General features: G+C 46.4%; 1 protein-coding gene across 2 annotated transcripts in view; it reads right to left on the reverse strand.

Annotated features, from left to right (window-relative positions):
* The window catches only part of GLI2 (GLI family zinc finger 2), a gene marked incomplete at both ends in the record, with an annotated part of 135,865 nt that overhangs the window by 3,675 nt on the left and 108,130 nt on the right, over positions 1–24,060 (reverse strand). For both annotated transcript variants that reach the window (XM_084288954.1, XM_084288955.1), the window contains 7 exons: positions 3,162–3,443; positions 7,768–7,932; positions 11,689–11,838; positions 15,483–15,614; positions 19,083–19,196; positions 20,688–20,901; positions 23,252–23,453. In XM_084288954.1, the coding sequence (XP_084145080.1) occupies positions 3,162–3,443; positions 7,768–7,932; positions 11,689–11,838; positions 15,483–15,614; positions 19,083–19,196; positions 20,688–20,901; positions 23,252–23,453 (1,259 nt within the window). The remainder of the gene's footprint in view (positions 1–3,161; positions 3,444–7,767; positions 7,933–11,688; positions 11,839–15,482; positions 15,615–19,082; positions 19,197–20,687; positions 20,902–23,251; positions 23,454–24,060) is intronic.

Raw genomic sequence — 24,060 nt, forward strand, 5'->3', positions numbered from 1 at the left:
TGTTCCACCAAACAATGAAGCTTCTTGAAGAAAAGCAGCACACTACCTGGTTGTGCAAGGTATGTTGCGGCAAGTACTTGCTTATCTAACACAGGATCAAGGCCTAAGTATTTCAGACACAATGTATTTCTGTCTTTAAAATACCCTAACATATAATTATGCTAGCTGACAAACTTCCCAGCTAGGTAAAAACCTGGTTTACTGTTTGCAAACTCCCACTTGCAGATAAGAGATAAGCAGCATAAACGCTTATTTTATTTACATCAGAAATTGCATTTCACATTGAGGAGTTTATTCACAGCAGACACTAAATAGTCTGAACTTGCTCTGAGGCAGCAGTTGCTGCTGCCCGACAGGATGCCTGGCTTCTCTGCTCGAGGCCCATGCTCCAGCAACTGTCAGAAAATGGGAGTGCTGAAAAGGCAACATGCTTTGCCCCAGGCCAAGGTGGGAGTGCAGGTGATGTTTTATTTTGCCCTGTAGTAGCCCTCACAGGCAGGGCTGACTGGCTCTGATGGCCTCACAGCCCTTCAGTTGGGATGATAGAGATTGTGATCCCACAATTTAATGGGAGTTGTGATGTTGAGAACAACGTGATGGGGGAGTCCTCAAGCATTATGCCCCTCCCCTTTTCACCCTTAAGCAAATATCCCCTGTCCCTCCCCATTACTCTGCTCCGCACCCCTCACCCCCTTCCCGTCAGGTTTGTTGGAGACAGGAGGTCTGCTGGAGACCATGCCTTACGCAGCAATTTTAACAAAAAGGATTTCTTTGCTCACCTTAGTACCGACTGTCCTTAGGAAGGTAGAGTAAGGAGGGGTAAGTGGGAATAAAGAACAGGTTGTTAGGACAAAGACAGCATTGACAGTAAAGACCGTGTTAGTAGAAGGAAGAAGAGGGGAATGCAGAATACAACACAAATTGCAAGCATCTCCTCCTCCCATACCCTGCCTTCCCTGCCACAGACTTATAGAATGGTTTGGGCTGGAAGAGACCTCTAGAGATCATCTACTCCACCCCACCCTGCCATGGGCAGGGACACGTCCCACCAGACCAGGTTGCTGAAGGCCCACCTGAACACTTCCAGGGATGGGGCATCCACAGCTTCTCTGGGCCACTTGTTTCTTCCTAACATCTAATCTAAACCTACCCTCTCTGAGTTTAAAACCATTACTGCTTATCCTATCACTACAGGCCTTGGTAAAATGTCTCTCTCCGTCTTTCTTACAAGCACCTTTTCAGTTTGTAGGCCCACATAAAAAACTCTATGAGAGACTTCCCACCAGTCTCTGTAGGTTTGGGACTAGACCTAAAGCTGGGCCAAAACAAGGGGCCTTGGAGCAATGAGAACCAGTGAAGCATCTCACCCCTCCCACCACCCTGACCTTAATCACAAAAGAGGAGATGGAAGTGAGACCTCCAGGTCAGATGCTGCCTGTTATATACACATGAGTAAAGCACTGGACAGGGAGAGCATAGAGGAACATCTGACCCATGGACCCTGCTGCCAGTGAGACACCTTGGCTGCAGCCCTGGGAGCGCAGAGCTGGGAAAACAAGCTCACACCTTCAGGAGAAACCGGGTGGGGAACCAGTTTTGTGTCCATGTTTTCATAATCAAAAAAGAAACACACAGAGGAAGAGTACTGGAGAGAGGTCATTCTGTCCAGTGGTTCTCACAGTCTGTTTTTATAACCCAGTGCTGAGTGTCAGTAAGGTAACACTGTTCCTTTAGTCAGTAAGAGACAACTTGGATGTGAAAATACTCAACTCCTTCCTAACTGAAACATGAAACTCATTACTAACTTGTCCAAAGGTACATCCCTTAACCTTCTCCAGACAATCTCTGTACCTTCAGGGCATGTTGTTTGATTGGAATAACAATCTTTCAGCTTGGAATCAAATCAAGAAAACATGTATTTTGGAGCTCAACATTTTTTCAGCTACAGCAAGAAGTTTTGGGACTATATTTTGCACCCTCCTGCACAGGTGAAGGCCATTTCTGCCATATCCAGCCTGTACCCTGCCCCACTCTGAGCTGGTACAGGAGATCAGAACCCTGGGTATGAAGGTGAAGATAATTATAAAAGGTAGAAGTGCTCCCGTGTGTTCATTGCCCCTTCTCCTTCACCAGCAGCAGTGTGCTGAGGAGCAGGTGGGCTCCCTCCATAGGAAGAGCCTTGAATGTTTTTGGGCCCATCACTATACATACTTTGTTAGCACCACTGACCATGCTACTGCCTACTGTGGAGCTGCTGTAATGGCCAAAAGGCTGTTAAATGGTCGTTGTTTCTGCTAGAGGCAACTCATGGGGCTGTAAAGCATGATCATGGTTGACTGCAAGCCCATACTCTCTGGGCCACAGAAGGACTATTTGTTCTAGCTCACCTGTTTATTCCTGGCACCACTTCCCCACCCTGTCATCCCACTACAATTTTCTCTGGCAGCTGGGGGTCCTGCAGTGAACTTGTATACTCCTGAGTGAAGTATACTCCTCTAGCTGAGCCTGCTTGAGCAGGGGGTTGGACCAGATGATCTCAAGAGTCTCCTGTCAACCCCATTGATTCCAGGCTTCTCTGTGTGGTGGACAGGCCTGAAGAACTTAACTTCAAGACACCCAGCAAAAATAAAACAGCTACTTATATTGCCATCATCATCATTAGACCACAACATCAGGCCACAACAGCAAAACGTGCCAGCAAAACTTTGCTGCAGCAGCCTGGAAAGCAAAACAAGGAAGAGGGTGGGAAGGAGAAAGAGGAGAAAAGGGATGGACTTGTGCTTCAAGACACCTTCATTGATCTGTGTCCTGTGTGTGTTGCTCAGTTTAAACTGGAGAGGAGGGTAAAGCTTATTTGACCATAACTCTGTGATATTGCCATGTTTTACCCATGTGCACAGCAAAGGCAGGCCAAACATGATACCAGGCATCACGTGGTCCCCGTGACTCCAAGGGTGGGAATTGCGATGCTGGGTAGAAAGGTGCAAAATGTATTGGACTGGGCCCTGACCTGCAGTCTCATCTCTGGACTTGATCTCTAGGGTGTTGGCAGGTGAAGGGCAACTGTGGGCAGAGGTAAATCGCATGCAAATGCTTCATGCCCCCATTGCATTGGGGAAATTAGGGCCCGTGTGATTTCTGCCAAGAGCAACTGCTCTTACCACAGAATTCTCTGTTTTTATCGTTTTGACTTGTAAGCAATCCTCCATGTTCCTCGTGGTGCTGTTGGCCTCGGAGCTCTCCTCTGAAACCTTGCTGCTTTGCTTGGCGCTTGCCTCATTGTCCCCATTTTCCTTGAGAGGAGGTGGCCTTGGGTGAACGTCATTGCGCTGCTTCTTCGTGACGTGGGCATCAGGCCCGTGTACGGTCTTGACGTGTTTCCTGAGGGAACTAGGGTCTGTGTACCTCTTTGTGCAGCCAGGAATTTTACAGACGTAGGGTTTCTGCAAATACAAGCAGATATTGTGTTATATTTAGAGTAATATTCCAGGTACATTGTATGGGCCAAGAGTATACAGTGAGCATGGCTGCTGGCAGCAACAAAATGTGGAGCGTCTGCTCCACAGGGTTTTGTAAGACCAAGATCTCCAAGATACGATATATGGGCTGCTGATGATCCATACACACATGGGCAGTCATTTGATGTTGGCTAAACTCCTTGTTTTCAGTTGCTGGATTAAAAAACAGCTAAGAATTCATGAAATACTTTCCTAATGCTACTTTCCCATGTATGTATTTGCTCGGGTGGCCACAGGAATGTTTTCTGATTATGGATGGGAGGGAGGTGATGTAGGGGACTGGCCATAACACATTCTCTCTGCTAAGGTGGGGTCTACACCGTGAAAATGTCTGAGACCTTCCGGCTGATGGAATTCCAGTGAAACCAAGCCAGACTGGATTCACCCTACCCAATCTATCATACCACTCCAGCACCTGTCACCTTGAAATCTGTTATTGTGCAAAACAAACCACAGGCATGCAATGTTTTTTTCTGATGATAGCACTCTAGTCCTGAATTCATGAATCATTGATTGCCACAGGAAAACAAGACTGAAGCCATGCTTCTGAAAACAGAAGTCAGCAAACAGATACTTCTCTTCTTTTAACTTTTTTTTTTTTTTTTTCATTGAGTTTCCAATTCCAAGTGTATTAGCACCACAGTTGTTTGAGCTGGTGCTGCTGTGTTGGAAGCTCTGAATTCATCACAAGTTTCGCTTACAGCCTCACAGCTAGTCTAAGTATTTTTCTGCCAATGCACTGGAATAGGTCCACAAAAATAAAGAAAAAAAAAAAAAGATAGAAGTTTGAAGGCTACCCAAAATGACCATTCCTATTCATTTTTTTATTCTGTTTTCTAATTTCATCCAGAAGCTTGAGTGAAAAAATACAAAGGAGTGTATATTCTTTTCAGAAAGCCACCACCATCACACGAAAAACACTGAAAGTCTGTTTTTTATTCAAAAGCATGCTTCCTGGCTGATCTTGGCAGATCACTTGAACAAACTAAATCCTCGTAACACCACACTGAGGTAAATATTTAATATATTTTAAAGCTCGGTAAACCAAAACATAAAAAGTAAAATAGTTTGTTTATACATCTCATGAAACCCTTTGGATAAGGCATTATAGAAGTATTATTACTGCTATTAAAATGTATTTGAAAGAATAGACACCCTCCTTCCCCCAGTGCTGAAAAATCTATATTAAATAGTTCAATGATGTTTTCTAAGTTCCTTTAGGCTCAGTAGTTCTGATTTTCAGACACCAGTCACTTGGGTAACATGATCACTCTGGCCTGGAAGGGAAGACATTCCACCTAATGGGGGACAACCATCCACTTCATCAGGCCATACCTCCTGCAACAGAGCTGAGCACAACTGCTGATACCTTGGCACACCTTCATACCCCTCCCCGGGTTATTCAAACACTGATGCAGTGGACACTAGTGAAGTCAACACCTTAGATATCTCAGACATCTCCCTCCTACTCTCATACCCATACTGTGTGATTCTCCATAAGGTGGAAGAATTGGAGGTCTCCCCAGGAGCTCAGCATCACCAGCATCAATTTCTGCTTGTTATTCCTGTTGAGCTTGAATTGGAGAAAATACCACTCTGAGCCTTTGGCTGATGGTGGACTCATGCCACTCTACTGTGTATGCACTGGAGAGTGATCTCAGGATGAAAGCCCCTTTTCCAGGAGTGACTTTGAAGGTGTGCTCTGAAGTGAGCCAAATAATCACTGAAAGTTTAAAATGATATGGTGCATGTGATGTTTCAACAATCAAATAAAAACCAGTGTGGTAATATATACCCATATCTATGTTTGAATCATACAACTATGTCCTGTTGCACAATGGTAAAGACAAATACAGGGAACCTGGAACTTTCCCCTTAGAGGAGACATGGGTGACTAACTCTGAAACTGTGGTGTATCCCATGTAAACACAGCAAGCAGAGGAAACTATCTGGTAGGTAGCTAGGAACCACCAGTTACCAATGGGTAATGGGACATGCAGCCACGAAGTCCTGCTATGCATCTGTGTGGTTTTGTGAGGTGTCAGTGACCAATGGGTTAGCAAAATACATTTCCAAAGCTGGTTGCAGGACCCTCATCTGGGCCTGCTGCCCAGTGCAATAAGCTTTGCCATGAGAGATGTCATCTGTTGCTAAGGATCATGTTATATGTTGCTCAAAAAGAGAATATCAGTGTATGGCCCAGAGAGCCATTATATGCAGATCCTTCACAAATCTCTGGGCATGCCTCTGCTGCATCACAGAGGGCTGAAGAGCAGTTCGGGAATGAGCGTGACCTCAAAAGATCCCACAGTGCCATATAGCTCCCTTGGTAGGACTCAGCCAACTTCCTACCTGTTATCTGAGTCTTTAACTTCTGTTGCTGGATGCAGCCTGAGCCAAGCATCAACACATTAGATCAGGGTCCACAAGGAGTTGGATGCTTCTGCCCTACAACTTCACCTTTATATACAATAGGAACCAAGAGGAGCAGAACTTCAAGTGTGTACAAGCTCTGCTCTGATGGTGGGAGGAGTCATCACAGACCTAACGCAGCTGCTGATCTGGATCACATGGGAAGCTGAACTCATTTGAAGAAATGGTATTTAATAACACAGACAAAGGCAAAATTCCACACGTAGGAGTGTGGGACACCAGTTGAACAAACAAAAGGTGAGACTCTGGCCTGTCTAGGAGGGATCCTATTTTACGTGGTCTATGGGCAAAATTAATTCACGTGCTGCTTTCAGTGTGCACAACCTGGGCAGAGAGAGTCTGTATCCATCACTGAAAGTTGTATGAGAAGTCTTGATCCATCCACATCAGGATCCTTAGGGATGGAAGAGAGACACAAAATTGATACAAGACTAGAAAAAAAATACTGTAGTAGTGGGAGACTTCAGTGGTTTGATTGACTTACATGTAGTTTATGAGAAAGAAGATGAAGAGAGACTTAGCACTGTGGTGTTGTGGAAAGGAAATAGCAAAAATGAAAGGAACATTGGATCCAGCACTGGAGAAAGGCAGAGGAAGCATCCAGGGCTAGAAGAAAAGCAATTGCTAATGCCTGAAACTTCATCAGTGAGATTAAATCAAGACTACCTACCTTCCAGTAGAAGAAGCTTTAACAGAAGTCAAATTATGTTTTTATCAAACAGCAGTTATTGGGAATGCAGGCTGCTCAGCAAGAGAGAGGTTGAATGTCTTGGTCGCTCCTGACCTCTAGGTCTGCATAGCTTTGAATCAACCCCAGCGCAGATACAGGTTAATTTTAACCCATGTCCTGCTGGGGAAATGGCTCACTGGCAAAGTACAATCCTGATATTTGGGTTTAGACCCAAACAAATTAAAATAATACCAGGATTCAGGTCACTCATTGGGTCCATCTTAGCATCACACAGCACAGAAGGGCATCCTAGAGTTTGAATCCTTATTCTGACTCCAACAGAAAAGCTTCAGCCTACAGAGCTCTGGTTATCGCTGACAGATATTATGCCAGAGATAGAAATACTCCCCCAAAGCCCTTTGTAGACACAGCATCGCTTTAAAAAGCTGTCATCTGTGGCAATTGCGTTCCATTCTCCAATAGTCTATATTTAACTGTTGCAAATTAGGCTACAGACTGAATTCTTCATGGCTGCAAACATTATTAGAACTTTGGAGTGTTGTTTTTTCTTCCCTGTCAGCTAATTAGTGGTAATATAAATTTCAATCGTTGGCCATGGTTGATTGCAACAGACCATCACATGCGTTACAATAAAGGCAATTTCCTCTGCTCCCCTACTACTAATAGTGGGTCTTAATTAGCCAAGGTTAACAAAGCATTGCATTGTGCTCTATCATTGTACATCAAACGATGGAGGGAGTATTATTTCCAGAGCATCAGGATCTGGGGTAGCTGTTATACTACTGCAAGTCTGCATCACAGTAACATTAAACACCACATGCACAAATGTACAATCCTATTCACACTATTAAAAATTATAATTTTGGAAAATGCTCACTTTCATTTCCAAAGACGATTAAAAAGTTTGCATACTTTAACATCTGTTTATGATTTCAAACATGGCTTTCATAAATATAAAGCTAATGTGGTCTGGCTCTCCAGCAAAATAAATCCTATTAAAAAATAAGAAAAACCTCTCATTACAGTAGGTTTCTTTTTACATGAGTCCAGCATGTAAAATGTATGTTTATTGTCAGCAAAATTAAAAAAAAGCCCTCCGTTGAGCTGCGGTGAGCCCAGGCTTACCTCATTGGAATGCGTCCTGTTCTGGTGCTTGGCTCTATCTGAGGCATTGGAAAAGGCTTTATTGCAGCCTTCATGTTCACAGACGTAGGGTTTTTCTCCAGTGTGGGATCTCAGGTGTGTCTTTAAGTTCTCCAGGCGGGAATAGGCTTTGGAGCAACCCTCAAACTAAAATAAAAAAACACAAGAGGACTGATTAATTAACCAGAAAAATTTGATTTTCCCCCTGCCTAAACCCTTCTCATCTGTTTCTCATTCTTTCTTTTTTTTTTTTTTTTTTTTTTTTTTTTTTTTTTTTATTTCTTTCCTTTAAAGGGCTTGTGTTTTAGGGAACAACATCTACTTTGTTGGGAGAATTCCGCTCCCTAGGCAGGCTGAGAGTTTGAGCAGTGACTCATGTTTAAGGTGCTGCTCCTTACTGGGTACCCACCTGACATTTCAACAAGAGACTGCTTTTTCCAGCAGGATTGAACAGCCGTCTGTTCCTCCCAGGGCTCTCTTAGGCATCCCTTTGCAGCTAACACACTCGGAAATGGAGGCCCTCTCCTTCCCACCCAGAGAACCGACAGCTTCTCAGCAGCTTGACCAGCCTCGCAGCTTCCCTAGCCCCAGAGCTGGAAAGACCACACCATTCCCTAACACACAAGCAGAAATCTAGCAACCTTTGAAGTTTTCCAAATTACAGCTTGGGTCTACTCTTGGAGGATGCTGTGGTCAGGCTGTCTGACATTACCAGTTTAAAAAACAAGACTCTCAATCTTGAAGACAGATGGATTTTTGGATGACACTACAGGCCAGAAGCCTTTCTCCTGGAAGGAAACCAGCTGCCCACACAACGAGAAGGAGCAGCTTGGGAGATATGGTCAGGCTTCAGGTGGTGGAAGTCCTGCCACCCTCTGCTTGGGCTGGGCTGGATGTTTCTCCCTGCACCTGCCCTTGCAGCAAGGGAGGATATCATCAGTCACTCATACCCAAGAGGCCATCTTAAATGCTTTTGATGAAAAAAGTGGAAACTTACAAACACTGAAAGAGGTTTTAAGAAACATAAGTCTCCCTTCTAAATTCTGGCTAAATGTGGCACTCCGTGTTCAGCTTGGAGAGCTGAAAATTCTGTGCTGCAATTCCTACACAAGCACCTTATAATATATCTTCGATTTCAATGAGCAGTCCCTCCTGTTGTAATGTATGAAAGCCATAAGGTGTTGCATTTTAGTCAGACCACTTAAATGTGTTTGCAAGTCCAGTCCAGCTGTGGCAAGACTTTGCTTTGTTATGTTTGAATCTTGGTCAGTGAAAAAAAAAAATAGAATGTCATAGTAGGACAGGTCATGCTACAGCTGAGTGTCTGATTTCCCTGTGGGCAGATGAGTGGTCCTACACGTCTGTGCAGCTGGCCCTTCTGGGCAGAAGCCAAAAGCAGCTGCATGCAATAAGAGCAGCTGTACCTGTCTCCTTGTACTCGGAGGGTATAAGTATAGCCTGCCCTAACTGGAGAGAGGCAAATATGCAGCCCAGGAAACTGTTACTCCTCTTGGAAAGCCCAGAGTGAATGCACTTTTTTTTTTTTTTTTTTTTTTTTTTTTTTTTTTTGGGGGGGGGAGGGGGGAGGAGAGAGAGGGATGGAGGAGAGTGCAACTTTTTTTTCTGACTCCCCTTGTCCATCAGCTCTGCTGAAAGCAACGATTGTGAAGGGCTGAACACTTGGGGCTTAGCTGAAATGGTGGCCACTGTGCTTCCCACTGCTGCAAGAAGCAACACGGGAGCTGTTGCTCTATCATTCTGCTGCCTAACCAACCAAGGATTGAATTTATTGCCTTTAACATGTGCAGTAATTTAAGTGCCACTGGCCTGGCTCTGCACAGACAGGGCTCTACTAACGAGGTTCTCCCATTCCTTGCCATCTGGGACCCCAGCACGTAGGCACACCGATCTCATGTAGCTTCGTTGTTCTGGAAAAGACATAGGGTTACTCCAGCTTCCCCTTATGGTCTGGCATGAGGATGGTGGACATAAGGCAAACTTTCTCTGCCCTCTTCTGACACCCAGGTCTCCTCAAGACAGTAGAAGCACCCTTCAGGAGCTGATTCCTTCTGTAGATATGTTGAGGTGGGATAAATCCAGTTCCCCTTCATCAGACAACTTTCACGAGCCCCTTAGGCCCACAGAACATGCTGCAACTTTGAGGAGCACAGTATAGCCTTTTCTTCTCCTGGCCTGGGCAAACTGGAGTCGATTATGGTTACTGAAATACATCATTCCACTCGCTGGAAAACAAAGGGAACTCAGCACGAGGCAACTCATGTGTCCATTCTGGTTTTGCTGGATACTGACACAAAAATGCAGTTCCTAAGAGGAAAAGTACTGAGGCCCCATTTTCAAATAAAGGCTTTTCAGCAAAGCATCCTGTGCATGTTCAAAGCAGTTGTTCCCACTCTTATGCGTGGATTTGATTATGTCAGTGGGAGTTCTGGCTGTCATCTGTTGAAATAATTCTTGACCAGATCCCAGGCTGCAACTGGGCTCATCTGTAGCTTTATGTACACCGCAAACTTCTTGTCTGAAACAAATGGCACTTTGAAAAATCACTGCCAGACATGGGCAAGGAATGCTCTGCCAAACACGGGCACCATCTGCAGAGCTCCCATGTATCCCAGTCAGTTGGAAACCGCCAGGACTCCGGTTCAGGGAGGGTTGCTGTGACATTTCACACACAGAAGGACTGCAGGCAGAGGATGATTTGAGACTGTAAATTGCCACAGCCTTGCTGTTGCTCCAGTGAGACACAAGCGAGGCTGGAAAGAGGCAGGATTGAGCAGCAGTGCTTTTTCCTGCTCCATTTCAGTACAGGAGAGGATGCAGACCCTGCTGGTTTTCACCTCCTGAGTCCCTCTACTTGGAAGGGCAGTGCTAGTCTTCCCTTGATGGTCCCTTCGCAGCACACTGCCGATCAATATTCCTTGATACTTTTAAGGAAGATTGGTAAAGTGCTAGAACTGGGCAAGGTGCTTTAGAAGATTAAAACAAAGGACATGGCCCTATGCCCCAGGGAGCTAATGCTCTAAATTAAATGAGCACAAGGCTGGAAGATGGATAAAGGAGTCATGCAGCAAGCAAATCATACGTATCCTAATATTTGTAAGCAGGAGCTGGGGCAGAGCCAGGAAGGGAGCAGCACTGGAAGTGACTAATGGAGCAGAAGAGGAGGAAGATACAGGAGGAGGGCTCAGACATCTGCCAAACAGAAAGAGAGACTCATCTCTGAGACCCTGGAGAGAGCAATGGTGTAATGCTGACAGTGGAGGAGGTGTGAAGAACTGGCAGGAGGAAAAGGGAGGAGAGGATATCAAAAGACATGGGTGGACCCTGGGGCTGAAGTCTACATGGGAAGAGATGATGAGCATCTCTCTTCTCCTACCAGCCAGCCACAGCCACTGAAATCTATGGCTCACTTATCTCCAATGCCCTCGTCAAGTGTCCTTTGCTGCCCTACACTGGCCAGTGGCACGGTGGACACTCCACGTGGGATGGGAGATATGGGCTTTAATCCACCAATGTTGAGGAACAGATGAGTCCAGCTCTCCTGTGTGCTGGGCAAGCCCATACCCACAGGACTGAGGTAAAAAATGTCACTCTATGCCCTTCCTCAGGCAGTGTTTAATGCTAGGTGCCATGCATGCAGAAGGTGTTGGCCCAGCTCCTGAAGCAGGAAGGACGCTTGCGTGCATGCTTGAGTACACAGGGGAGCGTGTCCCCAGCAGCAGTACTGGGTGATGCTGAATTACACACAACCAGGGCTGGGTGCTTCCCCACAGTGTGGTTTCTGGTTTCCTTCTTGGATGGAAGCACTAAATTGCCTGTTTTTCACCTTAAGTGACTTGTCCCACTTGCCAAGCCGAGCTGTGCCGCACGGCCCTGCCAGCTTACCGTGCACTTGTGCGGCTTCTCTCCGGTGTGCCTGCGCATGTGCACCACCAGCATGTACTGAGCCTTGAAGGGCTTCTGCTCCCGCGTGCAGTCCTGCCAGCGGCAGACGAACTCCTTCTTCTCCCCGTGGATGTGATCGTTGTTGATGTGCTGGTGGGAGAGAAGGGAGAAGCAGGTCACTCCTGGAAGAGCTGATGCCAGCAAAGCACACACGGTGCTCCCCAAACCAGCCGTTCCCTCCCCAGTGGTCAGGCTCTGCACCTGGGCACCAGGTGCATGGATAACACTGATGACCCCTCCGTCCGCAGGGACACAGGAGCCAGTGCTGTCATCTGGCGTGTCCTGCATGAGAAGGTGCACAGCAGCCACCTGGGTGCTGGGTCCAGAGCAGCCATAAATCAGAGGTTTGGCCGAAATTGTGCAAAGGAGATGGGGACCTGCAGTGCCAGGGAGCAAGGAGCCCTCTCGGTGCCTCCTGGGTGCCCAGTGCCAGTGTTATGGGTGAAGGGAAGATGAAACTAGTGGGCATTTCACCACTATTTTTGACAGAGTCATTTCTGTCTGCTGAATCTTCCTGTACCTCACCAAGCAGCTGGGACCCTTCCTGGGGTGCTGCAAAGGAGGGGTCAGAGGAGGAGATGAGTGTGGTGCTGGCCCCAAAACATCCACCTGCCCCAGTGCTGGGGCTGGCAGGAAATGGCAGCATCTGCAAGGTATGGGTGCTAGGGAAGGCTCACTGGCCTCAGTTACTGCTAAGTACTCAGGTCCCTAAAATCCCACTTCTGGGTGCTGAAAAGTCAGCCCCAGAGTGGTGCCTTCATCTTCCCTGGGAGGAAGACGAGGGTTGCTTTTTGCCAGCTGCAGGCAGATGAATCTTTGGTGAAAATAAACAGAGCCAGAGACCAGCCCATCGGCAGTGCTGCTCCCGCAGCAGCCCTGTCTCTCTGAATGGGGTCTTGCTGCCAAAAATAATGCCTGTCCTCACTCCTGTGTTTTTAGCAGACATTCACTGACAGGAAATCCTAAAATAAACCACTTTGGGTTTGGGTTTTGTTTTTTTGTACTGAGACTTTTTTTTCCAGCCCCTGTCTCCACCCCCTGGTCAAGGCCAGGCACATATGTTGCGGCTGGGGACGAGCCTTTGTCGGGGTGGCGGGGCAGCGTGAGGACACAGAAACTCGGGAAAACAGAGCAATCTGCCTTCATGGCCCTACTTGACTCCAGCCACAGCATTTTGTGTGCCATGACTGAGTCCTGGGGACAGGGATCTGCTGCCTGGGGTCACGGGGTCTGCCCAGGGGCAGGAGGAGGCGTGTGGAGCTTGGCCACGGGTGAAGACCGAGAGCCAAAGCCCCATGCCAGGATGATGGGGAGAGGCTGCAGCATGCAGCTGTGGATTGGGTTTCAGGTGGGTTTGGAGCACAGCTGCCTATGGTTCTGCTTTTATAACGTGGCATTGGTGTGAGATTTTGGCAGAGATCTAGTAAACTCCTTGGGAGACCTACGGACACAGTAAACTATGTCCAAACCAGACTGGAAAGATATGTCTCCTGGCTCTGTTTGTGTGGGAATCTGACTTACAACCAAGACTACACACGGCAGCACGAGCTGGGAGCATATGGGCTCGCCTGTTGGGTCCCCCTTGGGCCGGAGGAAGACACATTTATCGGAGGGGGACTGCAGCCCCCCTTCAGGAGCATGAACTCACTGTCTGGGCAACATCTGCTTCCCATCACACAGTGGAGGAGCAGTCACACAACTCACCACACTTCAGCTATGCTGCTCCCATCGAACTTCTCCCATCAAACTTCTCCCATCGAAGCCCTACCTGCCCTGGGGCTTTCCTTGGGCTTCTCTCAAATGTGTGCAGCCTTCAAGGATGCGGCATAGTGGTGGTGCTTGTAAAAATACACCCTCATTCCTGCTGCTCCTCTCTGACATGCACTCGTCCCACAAGCACGTTGCCCACTGCGTGTGCAGAATAGGCTCTGCATGCCCAGGTACTTTGCTCTGCACACAAACAAGTGTTTTTCCATGCATGGTGGGATGCCACCTTCTCAGAAGTTGGCCCATGACATCTGTATTTCATTTACATGTGTATTTTGGGCATCCCAAATCCACAACCCTGTGTTGCTAGTAATCATAGTACAGAAGCCTCCATTTTTATAACCATCCACATTTAGGAAAATCTTGGACATTCTTTCAAATATTTTTCTTTGGGTTTTCTCTGGAAATAAATTGTGCTGAGCTGCCTGGATCTGCCCTGCACTTTGCTCTGGGCAGAGTTAAAGGGTTCGTCTTACAGCTGAGAGGGAAATGCACAACTACCACTGGACAAATGTGAGACCAGCCCATCCAACAGGGCTGCTGTGGTTTAACTCCAGTACAGCAACATCCCATGGCACGCAACGTGCAACCCATTAAACAGAACCCCCTATTGCTCATTTGGCCCTGAAAACAGTTTCCAGATCTGTCTGTCCTCAAGGAGTTGTTGCCCTGAACCAGTGACTTCTGGCAGGGGTGGGCAGGTGCTAACCTTAGGTTGAAGAACAACAAATGCCCCCAAATGATCAAATGCCCCAGTCTCTCTGGGCTAAGGCAAAATTTGTGTGCAGAGCTTGGGAGCTCAAACCAGCTCAAACTTGGTGGCATCTAAACCTGACTATAATAAAACGAAGATCTACAATAAAGGGTGAGAGCAGATGTGAGCTTTGTAGAGCTTTGGAAAGAGGACTGCAAGGGAATCGCACATGTGTGGCCCTGGCAGGCTTGGAGCCACGCTGAGGCAAGCAGCAAAATGCTGAAGGGGAAGCAGAAGACAGCGGCTCCTGACGCAAAATGTTCTCCATCCATCATTTTGCTGCAAGCAGCGTGGTTGCTGGGGCTGATGAATTCCTGGCAGCTCTAGGCTGGCTTCAAACAATCAGGGCTCACACCACAGACTCAAAATGAGGACTGGGATGAGGGCAGGATGGGGCTCAGACACAGATCGTGTCTAATTTCTCAGGGATTTGCCTTGAATTTGAGGGATTTGTCAATCCCAAAAGCCAAAAGAAAACCAAATGGTGGATTCCCAGGTGAAGCAAAGCACACAAAAGGTTCTAGGAATTAATTAGAACTGAAAATCCGATTAATGACTTGGTTTGGAGATCCTTCAGAGAGCAGTTTTGACACCGGTTTGGGGACATCACTGTGATTATGGAAGGCTTATTTCTCAATTTTAAAAAAATCAATCCACTTTCTCTATTTCAGACCCTGATGGAGACACTGGAGTGTGTCTCCAAGCTCTGGAAGTGCCCTATTTTTGACTTTAGAGGCAGGGAGGTGGGAAGGATGAGCTGGGCAGGTCAACAGGAGCATGAAATACTTTCATGCCTTGGCCAAGGACTGAGGACAGCACAGACTGTTCCTGGTCCACAGTTGGTGTAGGTGTGTGGGGTGGCTCATTCAGTGAGCCCAGAGAAAAGGGGAGGTCTCAGTCCCCCTCCCCATTTTCTGGTCAGGTCTTCTGCACAGAGTCTTCTCTTATTGGGTTGTACAAGAGGGAGATCAAAATGCAGCCTCAGCAGCTGGGAAAAGAGCGACGTCAAATAATCTACGAGAGGCTTCCGGCAGCTAAACTCCTCGGGGAGCAGCGACCTGCTTTGGCAGTGTTTACACACTGTATCTCTGATTTGCACCTTTAGTAGCTCCCTGAGTGAGCTCTGGCTGTACAGCAGCTAGTGATAAAAAATGAGGACAAGTGCACAGAAACCCAAATTTATCGCTGGGGTTTCCTCCCAGCCATTACTCACATGGACGAGCTGCTCTTGAGTGTCATATTCCTTTGTGCACCCTTCCCAGTGACAGTTTGTCTCATAAATAACCTCAGGCTCCTGTTTACATTCATCCTTATCTAGATCTTCTTTCAGGTCTGTCAGATGCTCCTGCAACACACAACAGTGCATTGTATAAGGTGAACTTCTTTCATCTGAATTCCTCTGTCATTCATAGATTACAGGGCAGGTACCAACTGATCACTAAAATGTGGTAGCAACACAACATGCTTGATTACAGAGAAATAACGAGTTACAGAGTTTTGGCAGAAATGGATCGGACTTAATGACAAGACATGAAACACCCCAAAGCCATGGTTGTGATGGTGCTTGGCTCCAGCCAGGTCATGAGCAGCTGCAGGAAAGGCTGGAGAAAAGAAAAGGCTGGCTTTTGATGTTTGGGTTTGTCCTTTTCTGAAGAAAAACTTCTGATCTGTGAGAAGCAGGGAAATATGAGCAGGAAGCAATCACAGAGCAGCCAAAGCTTTGGGTTACCGCACTCACCTGACATACGCTGGGGAGAAGCATTCTATCTTCTGCATCTTTCAGCAGATGGAAAATGATGCCTAACCCTTACCCAAAGATTTATGCCTCCAGGGCACTCCACAAGGACAAATGTTGAGCCCTCAAAGCACTCCTCTGGAATCAGCAAATTTGGGAAGCTTGAACAAGATCCCGTGATGAGTGGATTGCAAAGCAGAGCTCCAGGGGCTCCAGCTCCAGTCTGGGGCCCACTGGGATCTTCATAAATAAGTTAATTTAATGCTTGGCATGCTGTGAGCTCTCTCCTGAACTTCTCTGTCTACCCATTTCCTCAGTGCTAAATGAATCACTTTTTTTTTTTTTTTTTTTTTTTTTTTTTGTAACAGCCTGGTATGAGGATTAAAGCATCAGCATCTCCACAACAGTGTAACATACAACAGAAGTGCAAATTGGTACAAGTCAGAGGTAAGGACAAGGGTCACTCCTACAGACAAGGCAACCAGCAGCCAATACTGACCTGGGAATACCAAACCTTGCTGGTTTTGACCCCCTTCATTCCCTTTCCTCCCAGTTACTATCACTGTCCAGCACTGAGCATCCCACCTCTAGGGCAACTTTAGACAGGAGCATCTGGGGTGACAGACCCCATTAGTTGCTGTTCCTTGTGATCTGATGTTCCAACTGGCCCTGTAAGTATTCATCCACAGCCAGATCCATCTCAAATTGTCTCTGACCTGCCCAGATGGATCAATTTGGCTGCCATCTCCTTCCCCATCAACACCTTCCCAGAATCTACTGAGGGGCTGCAATGATTAATGGCTTAATGGCATTCTATGGCTTGGAAAGTGAGATGTGCTGTATGAGTTCAACAATTTTCATTAACTAGCTCATGGCACACATACCAGCTGTGACTTTTCAATTCAACAGTTTAGATATGGAGAGGAAGAGATTTGTTTTAATTAGCTCTTAATCTAAAAATAAAAAACTTATTGCAAGGTGGCTCTTGGGACAGGAAACTGTAGTAATTCACAGAAAGACTTCTGGTGATTCAAAGTACATCAGAGCCCAGAGAAATAGTCTGAGAAAGTTCAAACAGCAGTTTCTTTTTCCTGCAATTCCTATGTGGCTGAGCTGTGAACACTACCTTTGTTGAAGTGTTTCTTTTCACAGAAAGTGCTCTCTGAAAATGTGAAATTTTCTACTGAAAATCTTATTTTGCCAAAATGTTTCTACTTTCCATTGGAAAACCTGAATTGAGACCATTTTTATTTGTTGAAGAGGATCGACATGTTTCATTTCTGGCTAGTTCAACATTAATCTGAATTTACATGTACATTGGAGCTATTGTGGTACCATAAGAGCACAGTAACTCAGGTCCCTCATGCCTCGTGCTCCACCGTGTGCCACAGATCTTGTCTGAATTACATTTTTTATAGTGCACACCACCATGGAAGATACTGTCTGGCCAAGGATTTTAGACACCCAAACCACAACTCACATGAGGCTTTTCCAATACAGCATTTCCAAAACAAAACACACACACACATGCTTTTTTAGGGATGGTTGACCTTCTCACTCTGCAAAAAGTGTATCAATCAGTAATCAAGTTTTCAGCAGAGTCTCCAGCAGAATGGAAATCCCCAGATTTAAAAAGTAGCTGTCACTTAGACCAGCTGAAAAGGAGACACCCCCGACATTCAGTCTTTTAACCTGCTCTCCTTGCCAGGAACAGACTGTCTCCTACCAGGCACTTTCCAATAATTTCCCAGTCAATACTGAAATGCTGCAAGATGTGAAGTTTACATTTCCCTTGGGGTATTACTCCACACATCTCCTCATTAGGAACTAATAGGCTACCAATGCACATTTTCTTTCTCTTAATTTTACCTTGTTATTCTAATCAAGCCTCCTTGTAACAGTTTAAACAATCCCCCTCCTGCTTCTTTCAGTGCTCATTTTGCATGGGACTCTGTGGATGAAACACTGAGGCAGGGCTGCAGGGGAGAGCCAGGCTGGGCTCTACAAGCACTCCCTACTGTTGGGCACACACCTCTCCAAATTGGAGCAGAGACAAGGTGGATGACAGCTTCGAGAAAGTGGCTGTTCGTCCCACAACTCCTCTGCTACAGATGCTTGAGAAAGCAGGTGATGGCTTTCAGATCTTTTTTCATTTGCTGCAGGAAATAAACACGTGGCCCTATTAGCCCTGGTGGTGACCAGATTGTTTTTTTGGGGCATGTGCTTTTGCAGCAGTGTGTGGATGCACTCCTAAACTCAAAGCTCCAGAGAGATGCCTCTTTGCCCTAATCGTGCTGACTACAGCATGTTTATCTTTCCCTGATATGCTATCTTCATCAATTTTACCAGCCCCCTGATGACTGCACACGTTGCTGTCCCCATGCATCATGCTGAGACCTGCTCCTGAACCAGGGCAGACGGAGAAATTTGTCATCAACTCTTCCATTCGCTTGACAATAACATGGCCTAATATTTCATGAAAATGAAGTGCCCAGAGCACTCCTGATAGTTTACAGTTGTGATAAAGGACGGTCAGATGGATACTGTCAGCCATTAAACAGTTTGCAATCACAGAGCTCTGGAAAGAAAGCAAAGGGCTTTGGGCCCTTCTTGGTGTCAAACGTTGTGTCACTGGTGTAAAGGATGTTGCTAGGAGCAATTCCTTGTTGAATCAAGAAGTCCTTTTTTTTGCAAGCTTTCTACCTACATGCAAGATTCCCTTGTAATCTATGCTTGCTCTGAGACACCAATACTGCTTGCTTTGCAGCACAGAAAACTCAAACATCATTTTTACAGTTATCATGAGTCAAACATTCCTTCCCTCCTCCCTTTGCATCCAACCACAGCAACAGCATGCTGAGTCCCGAGCACACATTCGAATGCTTCACTCGGTCAAAGCAGCTCTGCCCTGTACTGTGCTGGGCTTTCTGCTTCAAGAGACACCCACCTGCCTGGCACACTTTGATGCTTTGCTCCCAGCTGCATCAAAACATGCCAAGAGTATCGTTCCCGAAGACAACAAGACCCTGCAGCTTTGCTGCCTTGGGCCTGTGACACTTGTCACACCAAGAAGGTTACCTGCGTGGTCGGGGATGCTGGAGGCAAGCCCTCAACTTCGGTTTTGACTTTGCTGCGCTTGTTAATTACTGGGTTGACGGTGCTGCTCACAGCTGACTCACTGCTCTGCTTGCTCTAGGAAGGAAAATGAAGCAAGATGTGGCACTGATGAGAGACTCACTGCAGCCCCCAGCATTGTTAAAAGATAAATATAAAATCAGTCAAGATTGAACTTCAAGAGTGGCTGGGGACAATGGCGTACTGGCTTGCTGGCATGGGTTTCGTGTGAAAACTAGCCCGTGTGGGTTTGTGCAAGGCAGAGAGGGGAAAATAAAGGGCACCATCAGCTTCTGCAAGCTCACCAGTGAGCTTGGCTCTTTCAGAGCAATCCAGTCCCTGTCAAATCCATCAAAATGTTATGCAACCCCCACCCAAGCCATGATTTTATTTCTCAATGTGATGAAATGATTTGTTGAGAAAATGAATTCCTGGGGGGAGTGGGAAGCTCTGGTTACATGTGAGGGCTCTGTCATGCTGGGTGCGTGAAAGGCTATGTGTATATTTTGCTAAGCTCTTAAAAAATGAGAACAACTTCAAGAGAAAAAACTATCCCATTGTATATGCATAAAATTGGAACATTAACATTTTAAATACACTCTTGCTAATTGCTCAAGATTGGTCCTGCAAGTTATTAAACAGAGGCATAACTCCTGCCAGCCACATTATTTTGGTAGCCAGTTTGTAAGAAGAAAACAAAACCAATCAATCAAATAACCTTCAATAACAAACAGAGATTGCAGTGCAGCAGCCATGAGAAACCCTAAAACAATAAACCAGTCTGAAAAGTTCAGTATAATACAACTAAAACAACAATTTGAAATGGGTGTGAAATGAGGTGAAATAAGTCTCTGGGGAGAAAACCAATTGCAATTTAAACTTCCAAGGAATGAGTATGGGAAGGGAAAATGATTAAAAATGTGTTAGACGTGTTCACTAACCATACGCATGGGGAGAGTATGTGCACACACAGAGATGTGTGTGAGTACACAGGTATTTGCATGGACTGGGTGAGGTGTATGATTTCATACACATTGTGGCATTCCTCGTTTTCAAAAAATGGCCCTTGATTTTGCAAAATTCATGAGTAAAAACAACAGCAGATACACAATGAGAAGGCCACCTGACTACCGAAAAAGAAGGAACAATATGTAAAACAGCTAGAGGTCTTGTGTCGGATGTGCTTATTTGCTAGTGAGAAAAGAGATACAGTACTTTAAAACTATCAGTGTGATTCATGTTAGTAGGAAAAAGGAAGGAGGGACTGGTGAAAGAACAGACAAGGCTTGATTCACAGCATTCATGTGCTTATCTGGCAAAACCCTTCAGCATGTGCCGAATCCCATTGATTTCAACAGCATGTAACACGTGTTCAAGGAGATTTGCTGCCCGAGATGGTCCTGCATATCACTTTAGTGCTCTGATGGATCTGGGCCTTTGGCTCCTGCATAGGTATTTGTGTGCATGGGTGTGCAAGGAAGGTCGGTGGGCCACTATTTGGCTGTGACAAGTCCAGAAATGCTTTGTCAGGAGGAAGAAAAAGAGATGTAAGGTGAGAGCCACCCCTACCTGACTGGAGTCGGAGATGCAGTTGCTGTTGCTGCTGATCTGTGCCGCAGGAGGGTTGACGGAGATGACCGCCATGTGCTGCCGAGGGGGAAAGGTGGGAGACGGCTGGATCAGGGGAGGAGTGTGCCCGAAGGCTGAGCTCAGGCCTCGCTGCTGGGTCAAGATCTGCTGGTACGTCACGGGGTTGATGGGGTGGGGGAAGCTGAACGCGGGGCTGCAGCAGTGGGAGGAGGAAAATTGATGAGGAGCTATTTTAAACCATGTTTATCACTCTGGCTAGCAGCTGACTCCAGTTTGGCCAGGACTTCTCAGAGACTCCAGGAAACTGGCTGCAGTGTCCCAGCTAGATGCTTTAATGCCACAGTAGGCCTGGCAGTCTGCTTTACTGCAAAGACAACCTCTCTCTCATGCGTGCCTCAACAAACTTTTGACCCACGTATCAGACTGACCGTAATTTCTTTGCTTCCTATGTTTAAAAACAGCCAAAGCCCTTGGCAGGGAGTGCAGGACACATCTGGATGCATCTTTGCAACCCTGCAGCTCCCAACTTTTCCCAGGCAGAGCTATTCTGCAGGCTTGCAAGTCTGGGGTTAAGCCCCCCAGGCTGAAAAACCCCAGCTTCACCTGGCTCAGCTGGCAGAGATCACAACAAGCCATTTAGCACTGTCCCAGCCATGTAGTTTACCCTGCATTCAGGTGAGGGGCGTGCTGGCTCAGGGGACTGCTAAAGTATGTCACCCGTCATATGTAGGTCACTGGATCAGCTCCAATCTAGGTCAGCAGTGACCAGAAACACTACCAGCTCATGGCTGCTCAGGAGCTAGCTGGAGGCAACAGGTTGGAGCCAGGGTGCAGTGGCCAGCAGCATTAAAAATGAAGCTCTGCTTCTAGAAACACAGATTTCACCCCCTGGGATTTGTCCCCTTGACAGAGGTGAAGGAGTACTGGAGATGCGGTGAGTATCCTCTGCTCCCCTTACTCCAGACAGGTGATGCACAAGCTGTAGACTCTCAGCCCCCAAACTGATTATTTGACACCTTTAAAACTTGGCTGCCCCAAATCCTTACCCTCATGGCATTGTTGCTCCTGTAACTAAAACTGCCCATGGTGCAAATACTCAGAGAACAGGGTCATTATTAGCAACACATCTTATTTCCAATTCTGTTTTTAGGGAAAGTATTCATTGCCAGTGACCATACAATTAGTATTTCACTTCTGAAACAGTTAATGACAACTTGACCAGAAGCCTAAAGGGCAAAAATCACTACAGTGTTAAAGAGCTCTGGGAGTTAAATACGTGCTGCAGTAAATGAGGTGTGATGGCAGGCTGCTGCCCAGCACCGTTGTGTTACAACAAAGTCCAGAAATGACTTTCTGAAATGTAGCTACAGTCTAGGTCTGAGTGGGTGAGAACAGATTTCATTCCTGCTGTTAATGAATTGTTAAAAATAATAGTAAGTCATTTCATCCCAAATCGCTAACAGTTATCCCGTTATATACATAACCCATTTTACAATTCCTGGCATTTAAGATATGGCTTTAGAACTCCGAGAAGAATTTAAAATTCATTGTTATTACTTGATTACACCCTAAGAGGTCAACAATTGACCACTGGGTCTGACTCCATACTCCCCAGGCCTGTTGAAAATACCAGCTGCTACCCTGAAAAGCTTGAAATCTGAGTATAAGATCAGATGCTACAGGTATGTCCAATTAAAGACAGGGAGTGACAGGAGCAGAAAAGTAGGATTAGCAGACAAGGAGTCACTATTTTTTTTAAGTTAGCATTATGTTAGATTGTACAATTTCTAGATGACACTGCCAGATAAAGTAACTGATAAAATTAATATAATAGTTACTAATGGCAATGTCCCTGACTTCCCCTGCAAGTTTTACAAACTCTTGCTTTGCAACAACAATGTTAATTAGAACTAACATATTTAACAGTTAAGTAATAAAAAGAATAATAACATTGTGAAACTTGGGTTAAGCAATCAGGGCAGGAATTGACAACAGTAAGCTGCCTAGTGTAAGTGCTTTTTAATTAAGATTTGAGCAAAACTTTACTCAAGGGCTTAGATTCTTTTTTTTTTTTTTTTTTTTTTTTTCAAATGTGTTTTTAGAATTAGGCTCTTAAATCCACCCAGGCAACATTTTTTTTTTTTTATTTTAAGAATGTGAGCCAATAATTTCAAGAATACTTTGGGGCAATCTCTTAAATCAGAGGGGTTTCTTAATCAGTTGAACTATGCACAATGAGCATTTTGTTAGACAAATGTATTCTCCATTTCTGCTTGCTTGCAAAAAGGCATGATCATACTGTAATTACTGGAAACCTGGTAACCAATATTCCCATCCAGCAACCCATCCCCTCTCCCCCAGACATTTCCAAGCACCCTTTCAGATGCAAAACCAGAGGGGGCTTGGATTTAATACACCATACAGCCCCAGTGCACAGAAGGAGAGGTTTTGAGGCAGGGAAAGTCTCCCTTGCTGGAGGAGACATCGCTCCTCCTTTTGGGGGACACTTAGACAGCGAGACTGGGCCACTCCCAAAGTGTTACCTTATTGTCCCAGCAGATAAATGGCCATAGGAGCCGCTCGCTGCAGAGCTGCTTCTGGAGTTGTTAATGTATGCCACGAGGGAGTTTGGGGAGGTCCTGATCATCGTCTGGAGATCAATGCTGGCATCAGACAGCGGGGAGATGGACAGGGCTCGTTTTCGGCTTAATCTCGGAGTCACCCGCGGGCTTGAAAACCGGGACACTGTAGGAAAGAGAGAGGAGGGGAGGAAAAAAAGCATAAAGTCAGACAAAACCAGCACACTGCTCCCTTCCTGCAGCCAGGTGAAGGGAAAGAAATGCCTGGTGGCTGAGGGTGGGTTTGGGCAGGTGAGGGGGGCACCTCCCAGAGCACTCCCTCACTGTGCTGGGGGTAGAGGAGCTCTGGGATGGGCAGTGGAGGGGGGCTGGGACTTGCTGCTCTTGTGCCTGCCACGGGATGTGTGAGAAGCTTTGTGGGCAGCAGCTGCGCTTGGGTGGGAGGTTTCCTCTCTGCTCGGTGCCGAGTGACATGGGTCAAGCAGCACGGCAAACGCTGGCGTGCTTCGTCCTCCTCAGAGGATAAACAGAAGCCTGTCAATCATCCCTTTTCTCTGGCACTAAATTAACTTGAAATTAAAAGGGAAAAGGCCCCAGAAGATTTCTGTGAGCGCGGCCGTTCCTGTTGACTTGGTGGCAGGAGGAGGCCAGCGGAGCCGCACGTCAGAGCCTGGGTGACCCCCAGAAATGGTGAGTGTGTTGGGAGCAGGATGAAAGGAGTGTGAGCACAGTGCTGACCACCCAATTAATGAGGGAGGAGAGACTCCAGGAGC

The sequence above is a fragment of the Netta rufina genome, assembly GCF_964035555.1.
Source record: "Netta rufina genome assembly, chromosome: 6".
In the NCBI taxonomy this organism is placed as follows: Eukaryota; Metazoa; Chordata; class Aves; order Anseriformes; family Anatidae; genus Netta; species Netta rufina.